At 49.9% G+C, this 13,471-nt stretch overlaps 1 protein-coding gene across 3 annotated transcripts in view; it reads right to left on the bottom strand.

The window, feature by feature from the left end:
- The window catches only part of SMARCAL1 (SNF2 related chromatin remodeling annealing helicase 1), a 41,066-nt gene extending 28,839 nt beyond the window's left edge, over positions 1-12,227 (bottom strand). Inside the window, exons 1-8 of one of the 3 annotated variants that reach the window (XM_084892505.1) lie at positions 12,150-12,227; positions 11,102-11,138; positions 9,852-10,699; positions 9,071-9,121; positions 8,542-8,748; positions 7,227-7,277; positions 2,559-2,745; positions 688-838 (exon numbers count right to left, since the gene is read on the bottom strand). In XM_084892505.1, the coding sequence (XP_084748631.1) occupies positions 688-838; positions 2,559-2,745; positions 7,227-7,277; positions 8,542-8,748; positions 9,071-9,121; positions 9,852-10,641 (1,437 nt within the window). In that variant the 5' untranslated portion in view covers positions 10,642-10,699; positions 11,102-11,138; positions 12,150-12,227. Of the gene's footprint in view, positions 1-687; positions 839-2,558; positions 2,746-7,226; positions 7,278-8,541; positions 8,749-9,070; positions 9,122-9,851; positions 10,700-11,101; positions 11,139-11,533; positions 11,818-12,087 lie in introns of those variants that run through there. The other 2 variants (XM_084892506.1, XM_084892507.1) reach the window with 2 other exon arrangements.
- Between the last annotated feature and the right edge of the window lie 1,244 nt (positions 12,228-13,471).

Raw genomic sequence — 13,471 nt, 5'->3', positions numbered from 1 at the left:
CAAGGTGTGACGAAGCCGCCAGACGCCACAGGCAGCATAAGGCATGGGGCTTCCTTCTTTATCAAGCTGGCTTATCTGGATTTTTATTCATGTCACAGAACCACTCTGATCCCCGGATGTAAGGCAGACGAAGCTCAAGGCTGACTGATGATAACGCTAAGTTCATGTCAGATTTTTTAGCCATAAAGGTAGTACCTGGTGGACAGGGAACTTCCTGCCCTCACCCCTTGCCACAGAGAGCAGAAGCCCTGAGCCAGGAAGTCCGGCTCTGCACGGCTCCGCGTCAGCAGGGAGTGTGGCGCTTACCCTCTCTGAGGTCAGGGTTCTCATCTGTCAATGGGCTAATAGCTCTTGCACCTGCTGCACATGGCTATTGTGGGATTATGGGAACTAAAGGAAGAATAACATTTTGAACGTTAAGTGCAGTACAGACGAAAGGTGCTGCTAACAGCAAGTGTCTGCCAACAGAAGGAGGTGAGTCTGAGCTCTGTGGCTTCCTTCCCTGAAGGTAGAACGAGATCTACTTTGGAGCCCATGAGCCAGGCTCAGGGGGCATCTCCTCTCCATTCTGCCTGCAGCTGAAGCAGGACTTCAGAGATCCCAGGCCCTGTCCCCAAGCTGCTACCTGATTCCTCTAACCCCGAAGAAAAGCGTCTTTGTTAAACGCCGAACACAACGAGCACAGACCTGCTCCCAGGTGAAGCGCACGGAGGAGGGCACCACCACCAGGAGCGGCCACTCCTTCCGGTAGAAGGCGGCGATGCAGATGGCCTGGATGGTCTTCCCCAGGCCCATGTCGTCGGCAAGCAGCAGGCGGCCTCCTTTGGCGATGGCAAAGCTGGAAGCAGACAAGGTGAGGACAGTAACACAACCTGTTCCCCAGGGGCACGAGTGTACCTGCCACCACGTAAAGTGACACGTGTGCATGGCTCGGTGTAGGCTGTGCGCAGTCAGCATGGGCCTGCTCACGAGAAGAGATCTGCTCCCCAAAGAGGGAATAATCGTGGAGCAGAATTATAATTTAAGAAGGACTCAAACGGGGGAAGATGTGAAATGGTGGTCACAGGTAGGGAGAAGCCTGTAAGATAATCAGGTCATAGAGTCTGCAGTCACCCTCAGCCCACGTAGGCAAGGCCGAGGGTGTGAAGGACAGTGGAAAACGGTCTCTAATAAGGGGCTGGGCGGGGTACCCTTGTTCACACAAGAGATCTGCCTAGAGCGGAGGGGAGAACTTAGAGATGAAGATCAGAGGATGCTGTGTGCAAAGGGCAAAGGGAAGGAACCAGCAAAGACAACATGCTGCAGAGGAGGGCAGCCAGAGGACAGGGTGGAACAGGGAGTTTAACAGGGAACAGCAGCCTCAGCAAAGATGCTCACTAGTCAGCAGCCTCCAGGCCCCAAGCCTTCCTGTGCATCAACTCTTGCTAACGGTTTGTAAATAAGGGTGAAGTCCACTCTTTTTTTTTTTTTTTTTTTTTTTTAAATATATTTTATTGGTTTTGTACAGAGAGAAAGGGAGAGAGATAGAGAGTGAGAAACATCAATGAGAGAGAGTCATCGATCAGCTGCCTCTTGCACACCCCCTACTGGGGATATGCCCGCAACCAAGGTACATGCCCTTGACCGGAATCGAACCAGGGACCTTTCAGTCCCCAAGCCGATGCTCTATCCATTGAGCCAAACCGGTCCCGGCTGAAGTCCACTCTTTTGGAGCCCAATTTGCCGGGCTGGAATCCCCATTCCACCACTCAGAGGAAAGTTATCTAGCCTCCTGGTGCCTCAGCCATAGATGGGAGTAACGACAGGTTCTACCCAGAGACTGCTTCGAGGATTCATGAAGTTAATAAGTAAAGCACTTAAAACAGGATCAGAGGCATGTTCGCTTATAGCTACTATTTGACAAAAAGGCACAATCGTAAGAATGACTCGCTCGAGTCCTCTGATGACTCAGTGAAACGCTGAGGGGATCCCGAGTGCCAGCTGTCTGGTCTCCTGCTCCACACACCCGTCCCCGTTCAGATGATTCTGAAAAACTATCATCTGCTCAGAAACCTGGTGATAAGCAAGATGACTAACTTTTTCTTTCCTTCTCACACAGTAAAGAGAGAACGTAATCTCTTTTAATCAGCGGCTGCTTTGGGATGCTGGGCTGATGGATGTGAGCTGGAAGTCCCTGGCAGCCCCAGCTGCCACACCTGAGTAGCATCAGGCTGAGAATAAAGCCAACTAAGAGGAAAGCAGAGCTGAGAGAGAGACAGGGTCTGAAGAGATCCTTTTAGATTCTGGGTTTTCTATTACATGCACTGAGAGATCCCTTTCTTCAACGAGTGTGAGTAGCTTTCTGCACACCTGAAACGCAGAGCCCTGCTCACTCACAGAATGTGAAATCAGTGGTTACACTGAGGCTCTGGTACCAGCACACCTGGCTGTTCAATGCCCAATGGCTCCCAGGTGTCTGTGAAAGATGAGCATTCACCAAAGAAGGAGCATCTGGACACAGCTGGTGGGGAGGGATGAAACGCGAGGGAAAGGGAGCAAGAGGCAGACCAGGCACCTACTTGACTCCAGTTCTCTGGAAGGGCAGCAGACTGGACACGAGCTTGGGGTCCACTCCAGAGAGGTCGGCCTCAGGGACGTCCACGGTGGGACGAAGAGATGTCTTCTCCAGCTGAGCAGCAAAGGCCAGGGTGAGGGTCTTGGGCAGCGGATTCAGCTGCACTTGCGGGAGGCAGCGCACCCTTTCAACTAGAAGGGAAGGAGAGAGGCGTATGAATGGGGGTGTTATGTCCAAGCGATCCAGAGGTTACGAAACACAAAGCTCAATGGCTGGAATTCTGCTGCATGCCAACTTAAAAAATCAACCGGACAGAACATCAGAGCTGACAGACGCGTGCTAGAGAACAAGTCTTCCCTCTCTAGTTCTTAATTTCTGCAAATAGGAGGGCAATCGGTCACACAAAATTGATTTTCTATACTACACAAACACTAGAAAGTAATACAAAGTGATTTTGTGACTGATCTTTTTTTTTAACCTAAAATAATGTGAAAAAAATGTCTTAGTATTCCCATTCAAATAAGGAAAAAAATCAGCCTAGAAAAAGCAAGAATTAAAATGAAAAAATCTTGTCTCCTTTCCATTCTCCTCATGTTTATTTTGGTTCCGACATCTGAGAAGCCAGAGAACTCTAAGTTACCTGCTGTCAACAGGCAAGGAAGCACTGAGCTCCACACAGAGAAGATGCTAGGCATTTCTGAGAAAGACAGTAAGATGGTGCTTACTTCCAAACAACAACAAAGGGCCAAGTCCACTGAGAACAATGCATGTGGCCCTGCACACTCTTGACCCTTTCAGCAAGAGAATGACCTCCCCTGGAGAGCTAAGTTGTATAGTAGATCTCGGTGATGAGGCAGCCAGAAAACCCATTCGTCCTGAGGCAGCCGGTAGCTCCCTACCCAGCCTCCAAAGCAGGTGCTAGCAAGCAAAGGCCCGTGGGCCAGATCGGCCTGTTTCTGTAAATGAAGGTTTACTGGACACAGTTGTGCCAGTTTGTTTATGGATTATCACGGCTGCTTTCATGCTACGGAGTTGTGCAGTTGGGACAAATACCGAATGGCCCACAAAGCCTAAAATATTTCCTCCGGCCCTTTGCAAAAGAGCATTTACCAACCCTGGTAAGTTCAGTCTGATGTCCCATTACAGTTCATCTTTAGGGGTCTCTATTTTCAAGTGTGAGGAACCAGACCTCCATACAAAAAAAAAAAAAAATCTCTTTTTCTAGTCAAAATCCATTAACCCAAGTGGGAAAAATAAATTACCTGAGATCTATACGAAAATGGTAGCAAATTAATTTCACTGATCTTACTCTTTGAAAGAATTTAAGCCTCACCTGATTTTAAAACTAAGAGTGGAAAATTTTCTTCAACAGAGAAAAGGAAAAAGAATAAACCAGGATACAAATGAAACATACAATTTGGGGGGAATAGGCAGGGGAAGATTAAAAATCCAAGTTAGAGGGAAAAAATGACAGACTTAGAGATCGCTAATGGCAGAAGAATCATTAACACACCCATCACAGCCCGCCGTCCTCTGGGCTGTAGCTTTCTAACGTTCCTCCCTTTCAGCGCTGTCCTTTGGAAAACCCGGTTAGAAGAGTGCCCACTGCTCACAGGGCCTCATTTGCTCTGTACCCTTTTCCTTTCCAGGGGCACCCTGGGAGAGTCACATAGAACCAAGGGGCTTACTGTGCTCAGGAACCCATAACGAGAAACTGGGCATGTTTCATTTCTACCCAATATCGTCTGAAATCCTAAGGCTGCTGGTTCTCTATTCCATATGGTCATGCTTTTCCTTAATATTGTCACAAATTATTACGAGGTGTTTTGCCACACAACCAATTGGCTTACAATTGCAAATATCGATGTGAATTTGGAGGACGGAGCCACCCCACTGCCTTAAATAGCTTTGTATTTTCAATACATTGAAATTCATTCCGTCCTTCACTAAATATATGTACCAGTTGTTTCTGGGAACGGCTGGCAGAACAGAATCACCAGGACGGGAAATTAGGTACGGCTGGCGGCTTCATCATAGAGGCTGTCCGTCTTGATGCAGAAGTACATTCTAAGCCTCCAAATTAAATCTGAGCATGCTGATTTCGCCACACATCAGGAGACGGAGCGCTCCACGTACTTTCAAAAACCATTTTCATTACAATCCCAGTGACCTTCAGAACTCAGACACCTGACGGAAACCGAGACACGGCTGATGATCCGGCCGCTGTGAAATACGGCGCTTTGTTAAGCGTTACGTTCTTTCAGCCACTCAAGAGGAAAAAAACTCCGCTCTGCTTCCTACCAGCCACTGTCTCCAATCCCCCGTGCTGCCGCCGGGGCCGCCGGGGTGTGTTCCTGAGAACGCCCCGCGCACTGTCGCCGGTGGCTGTGTCCCGTCCTGTGCTGGGAGGCGGCAGGAGCGTGCCTGGCTTCAGAAGCCATCGAGAAGTCATTTCTGTGAAAGCGCTTTGGCAGACACCACTGAGCCACACAGCAGAGAGATGGGAATGCTTTCAAATAGCAGCTGACAAGACAGGATCGCTGAGGGGATGCAGAGTCCTTCTGGACTGTGCCAGCTGGGGAAACAAAGGGCCTTAGGCCAATTTCACTGTGGGCAAAGGCCTCAAGTCTCTTAGAAAAGAGAGAGGAAAGCTTAGTCACCTAATCTAGAGAGAATAATTATCACGGGGTCATCAACGAGCATTCAACTACTCAAAGGCCTACTGCCATTTTTAATTGGTTTTCCATGCACGTGCTCACTAACTCAGGGTCAGTCATCTAAGTGCCACAGAGGCACCAGCCACAGGTGTCCTGCCTGAGAGTGATGGAACCAGAGCTCACCGGGACCTGCGACACTGCAGGGCCATCCCCTCAGCCTCGCAGTGCGTGGGGCTGGCTTCCGAATTTCCATCCAGGTCATGGTACAGACTCAAGATCTCAAAGTTTAGTCTGAGTCTGAGTTTATCATGACCTGCAGTGCTCCCCAAAGGGAAAACAACGTTTCCTGTCTCTGGGCCTAAGCTCTTTCCAATCTATGAAATGGAGAGAATCAGTCTTAGCTTCCACAAGACATTGGAATGACCAGCAGCATGGAAAAAAGTAACGTGAACTCCGAATCCAGAATTCTTAACTCAGATCAAAGGGATTACTGATGACAAACACAAACTGTATGTCTGGCCATTGTGTGTGTTTTTCTGGATGAAGAATTGTTATTTCATCAGATATTCTAAAGACTATGTGGAACCATTATATTATATTGTGAGTCTAGAGTTGTGGTTCTCAATGTTACATTCACCTGCGAATGCTCTAAGTATCCTGCTTTTTATCCTTCCATGAAAGTCAAGCCTTTATAGCTAACACATTTCTGTCTTTCTGTGGTTGAAAGACAAAGGGATGAGAGGGAAAAAATCACTCTTATTGCTCACCAAAAATTTGGCTTTGGCAGAGTTCGCCCTGAATCACAAGCTTCAGACACAGCAGCCATGGGGTCTCAGATCCTTTCTGCTTCAGCCAGTGTTCCCTGATACTAAGTACCTCATCATATTCAAACTTAGCCTTGAGTTTGCCACAAGCCTTTCCTCAAGGATCAAAGCCCTTCTCTTATATTTAATTTCTGGCAGAAGGGTAGGTATGCATTAAAACCCCCCCCACACACACACTTTTTTTTTTTTTTAAACTAAAAGGACAAATGGGACCCAGAATGTCCAATACCCCGCCTGATGTCCCTCAGTAAGTCACATACGGAGGAGACAGAGAAAGAAACCAGATTTCCTTAGTTCGAGCCCCAGCTGGATGGGCAAGAGGGCCGTTGTCCCAGCCTCCCCGGCCTGACCAGTACTGGCTGGGAGGCCCACAGGTCATCGGGGTCAAACAGGAGGAATGTGGAGCTGTGACAGCATGGCAGATGGGTGTTAGGCTACCATTCAGGACAGGCTGAGAAAAGACCATGGCCCCCTTCCTCAGACATATTGCATTATCCCCCCTCTCCCCCTCCCCAAGCAGGCAGAGAAGAAAAATGTTAAGTCCAAACTGGCTTCTCCTTCCTGTAGTTACATCTGTACCCACATCCCTGCCTTCGGTCCATCTCCCAAGTGCTCATTAAAGCTGTGCGCCCTGGCCCAGGCCACACCCCTGGCAGACCTCAGCCCTCCTGGAGCCCCGTATTGCTGAGACCCTCCCACCTTCCTCAATCATCTGGGTCCATCTCCCAAGTGCTCATTAAAGCTGTGCGCCCTGGCCCAGGCCACACCCTGGCAGACCTCAGCCCTCCTGGAGCCCCGTATTGCTGAGACCCTCCCACCTTCCTCAGTCATCTGGTTCTAGAAGGAATCTGAGAGCCTGTCCTCAGAGGGCGTCCAAAGCAACTTCCATCTAAGCGAGGCGACCCTCGCACACCGCTGCCCCCCACACTTCCTGATGGGCGGAGGGAGGTTTCCTGGCCCAGAACCAGCACCGCCTCACTGATGGAGGCAGAGGCCCCTGCTCGTTGGGCTGTTGTAAAGCCACTCTCTCATGGGGCTGGGCTGCCTGAGAACATCCCCACCTTCCCTGGTCCCGTACACAGCATGCGCAGTCATCACGGGGGAAGGAGGAGGATCTCTTAAAGCAATTTAAGGCAGGTAATTAAAGCTTAACCACAGCATGATATAAAACAGGCAAGGTGGGCATCTCACTTAGTTTATTGTGCTCTTCCAAGAGAAAGTTCCACTTCCTGGTCTTGACATCTGCAACGAGAGAAGAAACAAAATAAGCAAATGTGCCAGCCTGCCTCTGCTGCATCCTCACACTCAGTCTCTGGTTTCCTAAACCTCCAGAGAGTTCACATGGTGTGGTGACCATGATGTCTCAAAGGCAAGAGGTTTTAAGACCCTGCTTTCAACTTGCCCAGGGAAAGGCTAAACCATTTCAAGAATGTGAATATCTATATATATAAAACGCTAAGCGACCAGTTGACCAAAGGTCTGTTTGACAAACGCTCAACACAGGAGCTGCCCCTTGGTGGTCAGTGTGCTTCCACAGCCAGAGCCCAGCTCAGCTTGCTGAATGGAGCCAGACGCAGGGCTGATGGCTGGGGAGTGTGGCTGCAGCAGTGTGAGCCTCTCCTGATCGGGACTGACTGGGTGCGAGCCTGTGGCAGGCGCAGGGGGGCCGGGATGAGTGGGAGCAACAGGCAGGAGCAGCAGGCGGTGTTGCACTGTCAGTTTTGGCCCAATCCCTGCAGGCCATGCCAAGGGATCCCCACCAGTGCACAAATCTGTGCACCAGGCCTCTAGTTAATCCATATGAGCCACACCATTTTATAAAACCACATGGCCCACGTTAAGTATGAACTCCAGGAGTTCAGAATTCTGAAGCTGATTTCTGCCCTTTACTCAGATGGGTCAGCTTTGGAAGAACCTCACAAAAATAAAGCAAAATTGTTTGGTTTGGGCCTGTGGTTGTCAATCCTGGCTGATTATTAGACCCCCCTGGAGATTTTTAAAACTGTTAGTGCCCCACCTCAAACCAGTGAACTCAGTGTCTCTGGTTGGGAAGTAGGCATCCACACTGACTCTGGGGGCTGGGCCCGGCAGTCTGGGCTTACCAGGCCCTCCAGGTGGTTCTGGTGATGCTCAAGTTTGAGAACTATGGTCTTGGTCAACAGAAAGACATTTACTTTTATGACAACCATCTGTTTTTCTAGCTCTGCTACGAAATCTAAACAGGTAGGTTTAAATGGCTGAAGCAGGAATTTATCTGCTTCTACCAAGAAAACACTGACCAAGCGACTGGGGGAAATTGGGGGCTTGGAGGGGTTCTCTCTTTGGGAGGCCTCTGCGGACAAAACAGGCCAACTGTTCACTATCTGAACAATGCAGGCATCGCCTCTCTACAAGAGGCGCAGATCGGGAAGGCTCTACAAGAAAGCCATTTTTGAGTGTTCACTACTCTGAGACCACAGACCACTACCCACCCTGGGAAGCAGGCAGGCAGGGGCCAATTACTTGCCGTAATTTCTAGAATCCATCTGTTTAAACAGTGCAATCAGTTCTTGTGAATAACCAATGTCTGCTTCAAAGCGGGCCCGGGAGATGAGCATGCACTGCCCTTTGACAAAGGTGAGAGAGGGAGCCGAAGGCAAGCCGGTCTGCGCCATGCTGCTGGCCCCTTCCAGAGGCCGCAGGGTGACCGTGTGGAGGCGCTGGGCCGCTTTCACTGCGAAGGAGAAGAGGAGAACAGATGTGACAAGGTGGATGACTTGGACACGGCCCCTGGACACTCAGGCAGGCAAAGGTCACAGGGAATTACACATGGCAAGCACTGCTGGATTGGGAAGCTTTGCAAGCATGCTTTAATTGAGGCTTTGGAAAATTCACTATTTATGGAACATTACTCTTCTGCTCCTTAAGTTTTCAAATTGGAGAAGGAAGAAGAGCCTGGAAGCCTTCCGAACCACCAGCCAGACTACACCTGCTCCTCCAGAGAAACTTCTCCATGCCAGTGTGCCCTGCACGAGGGTGACCACACACCTACTTACTCAGGGTGCTGTAGTCGGACATGCTGAAGTTCCACAGCTTGGTGTCAGGATCTAAAAGGAAACACAAACACTTGGTCTGTCCACGGTGAGGTTGATGACTTGTTATAATCTGTACTTGGACACTCAATAAAAGCTTGTTCAATGAATGAATGAATGAATGCTAAATTTAAAAAGTTGGCTAAACAAGCCCCCACTGATTTACAAAATCCTTGTACAGGATGGATAGGAAATATAAATAAGAATAATGCTTAATATTCAATATCAAAAAATTTAAGCCAGGCTCTGACATGTTATGGGCCTCACCTCAGACGGCTGAGGGCAGAGGTGGGACCCTGTGTAGACCAGCAAAGCTCAGGTATGAGAAGGGACGTGCACTGAGGCAAGGGAGAGCTAGCCAACCTGAGCATGTAACTTGACCGTGCTGAGCCAGTCCCATCTCCTCCAAAATAACATCTAGTTATCCCAAAAAACTAAAAAGGCGTAAGAGCTACAGGGCATCAGAAGCACCTGGCAGAGGAGCTGGCCTCTCAGTAAACACGCATGCATCCTCCTTATGGCCGCGTGGCAGCCACTAATTTTGGCAGCTGCTTGAAGGACCGTCTATGACAAAAGAAATCACGGACTAAAATAGAAAAATGTTAACAACTGGTTAGACAGAATGTGCCAATGCACCCTCTTCATATTTATGAGAAACTGCTAGATTAAAAGGGATTCTAGAAATAGAAAAAAGAAAAAAAAAAAAAACACATCTGAAACACTAGACTGAATGAAGACGCATTACCAAAATTCCTGCTGGGCAGACGCTTGAACACAGCAATGAGCTCTGCGTTGTAGCCAATCTTCACCTGGAAACGGTCTCCGTCCCTCACACACACTCCCTCCCGGGAGCTCACTGCTGTGTGAGGCGAGGCCCCCAGCGTCGGTGGGGGTCTCCCTTCGGTCCTGGGCACCACACTCCCGGGGCCACAGAGGACGTCAGAGATGTTCTGCCCCGAGGTGGAGGGTCTGGCCGCCCTGGCCTCTAAGTGGGCTTCCCCGGGGAGCTGTCCGGAGGAAGAAGCTGGCGCATCCTGGGAACTCTTGGCGTTGGCCAAAGGCTCATGAGTCGTGTTAGCAAAGGGTGTGGATTTGGTCCCGTGGGAAACCTGAGGATGACCTTGACCCAAGAGCTGCTGGTCGGAAACCTCTGGAGGACTTTGTGCCAGGGGAGGGGAGATCCCGGTGAGAGTCACTCGATCTGGTGGGCTGTGGTGTGGGCAGGCTGTGGCCTCTTCTGGCCTCTTCCATGTCCCCTTGGCCTGCTCCAGAGTGCCGGGCTGAACATTGTGCGGATTGTGAGATGAACCACTGGTTCTCTGTTGCTTGAAAACGACGCCATGGCTCGCTGGCTTAGAAGAACCTCCGGGGAGACTGTGAGGACCCTGCTTGGCCTGGGGAGGAAGGGCCGCAATGGAGGAGCCCGGTCCCGCACTCTGCCGCTGTCCTGCTAGTTTCTCGGCTCTGCGGGCCAGAGCCTTCTGTCGATTCTCTTCAATCTTTTTCCTTTGCTCCTCTGTGAGAGGCAAGGACATTTTAATAGCAAAATGCTTATGCGGGAACGTCAATCTTTAATCAGACATGTGGTAAAAGCTGGGGGAAGAAAAAATTTGAAACATGAGATGTATATATTTATCATGTGCCTACCTTGAGTTTAACAAGCTTTTGTTCCAGGAAATGCACAAGAAGCACAACAGTGGGTATATTAAAGTTTCTTTTATAATTACCCCTTCCCCTCTGACATACACACACAGAAATACTAGGGAGCATAGGCTAGTACAACACCCTGACAAAAGAGGAAAAAGAAGGTCAAATCCAAAGCTGACGAGGCATTCCAGATGCAATATTTTTCTCTCTCTCATCCCCTGGCCAACTGAGGTATCAGATCCCAAGGAAGTTAGGCGGTGCAAACCAAATCCACCAGATGATGAGAAGACCATTTCAAACCAGGAAGGATAGTGGATCAGACAGACAGAGATCAAGACAACCACATACCATGGTGTGAGACGTGCCAACACAGACTCTTTCCAACCTAGAAGAAGAAGAGCATTAGCCTCGCATAGACTGCACACTACATTCACCCCGCCAGTTCAATTCTCTTATCCTTCTTGGCAAGTCAGCCTGCACGGCCCCGACAGATGCAAGCCACGGAGCAGTGTCTGCCTTCCCAAATGCACCCCCTTGGAGCAAGCCGGTACCTTTTTTGGGAAAATAAGGGGGAATAAAAAGTAGTGCGTGCTCATTGTACAGACTCAAGATGCAGAAAGTAAAATTAATCTGCAGTGTCACCACCCTCCAATAACCACTCTTCAGAGTGTGAAGTACAGCATAGTTCTGATTCTTTTCCTATCTATTGCCATAGACACATGATTATAGGGACAATATATACACTGTTTTGTACCTTATTTTTTTTTTTAATTAACTTACATCATTTTCCTGTGAGCAGAGCCACTTTTACAGCATTCTACAGCCAGAGAGCTGGACGCCCATCTCTCTGGATTGGTTCAGACTCAACAGCCCCCACCCCATGTAACAGGATGTGATGCTTATAATGACACAGGGGGCAGCACTGTTTAGGCCTCCGAGGTTAAAAGGTTTCCTTCCTGCTGGGGTGCCCGTGGCTCAGGACCCCAGCCCTCCCCAGAGACCGTCCACCCCCATCGCCCAGAGTCAGGAAGGGGCTGGGGAAGGCTCCCTTCCGGGACAGAGCTGGAGCCTCAGGAGCCCTGGGGAACTTCCCAACAACATCCCAACTTTCCCCCGGGGCCTCCGGCACCCGCACTCCCCGCGCCCGCGGCCCGGGGTGCCGACCAGGGAAGGCCAGGCCATGGGGATCATAAGCCATCATCCAACTATACCGGACGCCCCCTCCTCTCCCGGAGGGGACCTCTGAAATTCTCACTTTCGGGGAGCGCTTCCCGCCGGCCCGTTAGCGGAGACCACGCCCCATGCCCACCCCTACCACCGCCGCTTGGACTCACCCTCCCCGCGGCCCCCTCCCCGCTCCGGGCTGGCACTTGGTCTCGCCCGCCTCCCCGTCTACCTTCCAGCCCGGCGAGGCCCGGAGCACGGCCGCCTCCCGCGCACCCGGCCTCCCGAGCCTGACGGCGCCGCCGAGCGGACGGCTGGGGAGCGGCATCCGCGCTGCCCGCCCGCGCGCCGATGGCAGCGCCGGGCCTGGCGCGGGCAGGGTGTTTGCCACATTTCCCAGCGGGCAGCACGGGCGCACTTACGCTTCCAAAGTGGGCGTGGCGAACCCAGGGGCCGGAGCCGTGCCGCAGGGTCTTCTGGGATTTGTAGTTTGGGCAGGGGACCCGAGGAGACGCAGGCTCGTGGGCGAGGCGGCGCTGAAGTGGTGCACCCTGGGAGTTGTAGTCCTCGCCCCCCCCCCCCCCCCCCCCCCCCCAGAGTGGCCTCCAGAGGGCATCCCAGGCGGAACTATTTGGAAGCTCTTAATAAAAAGTATCCCCTGGAGCATTCATTCTTCCTGGCATTGATCACCTTTCAACCAAAGCCCCGCTCACGGTTCCATCTTCGCTGGGAAATTAGCATCACCATCGTTGTCATCATCGTCATCACTGTCGTCATCATGAGGCATTGTGCTGAACAGTTCATGTGAACTTTTTAATTCTCATCCTACCCGTATGGAACATATATTATTTGTATTCCCATTTTACAGGTGGGAAATCTGAGGCAGCTATTCAATAACTTTTTCAGAGGTTTTTTAAGGCTATTTGTGGTCCTGACTGACACCCCCACTTTTGAGGGAAAATTGGTCAGCTGACGCTATCAGCGTCAGTTTACTCCATTTCTCAGCACCAGCACCCTTTCCCTTACACAACACAATCAACTCCACTTTACACATTGGTAGCAAATACAGTATTCTGTCAATACACACATGAGTGATGCTATTCTGTTTTCAAATATGGCTCATCTTAAAACAAAGAGGTAGATCTCTACTTCAGAATTTTGGAAAGTGGCCAAGACCTATTTTTAAGAAAAAGCAAAGCACAGCAATGTATGTAGTTTGAGCCATTAAAAAATTTTTTTTAATCTATGAATACATGGAAACTCATAGAAAAAAATAAATTAAAAACTTCACCAAACACTTCAGGACCCCGAAGTAGGATGAGATACACTCTTCTATGTTTTAATTTACATTTTTCTGAAGTCTTTAATTTTCTTGTAATAATCATATACACCTTGTGTGAATTTTGAAACAGTAAATAAGTTGTTTTGGTTTTTTTTAAATGACAAAGCTATTGGTCTGTCTTGCTGGACTTGAGTGACATTTACTATTAGAAACGTTCAAATCCCAGTTCTGCCCCTTTTATTGGCCACATAAACACAGTGACTGTTATTCCA

The sequence above is a fragment of the Pipistrellus hanaki genome (assembly GCF_964339955.1).
Source record: "Pipistrellus hanaki genome assembly, chromosome: 8".
Taxonomy (NCBI): Eukaryota; Metazoa; Chordata; class Mammalia; order Chiroptera; family Vespertilionidae; genus Pipistrellus; species Pipistrellus hanaki.
The sequence above is the reverse complement of the archived record's forward strand: the minus strand, read 5'-3'. Positions and strand labels throughout refer to the sequence as shown.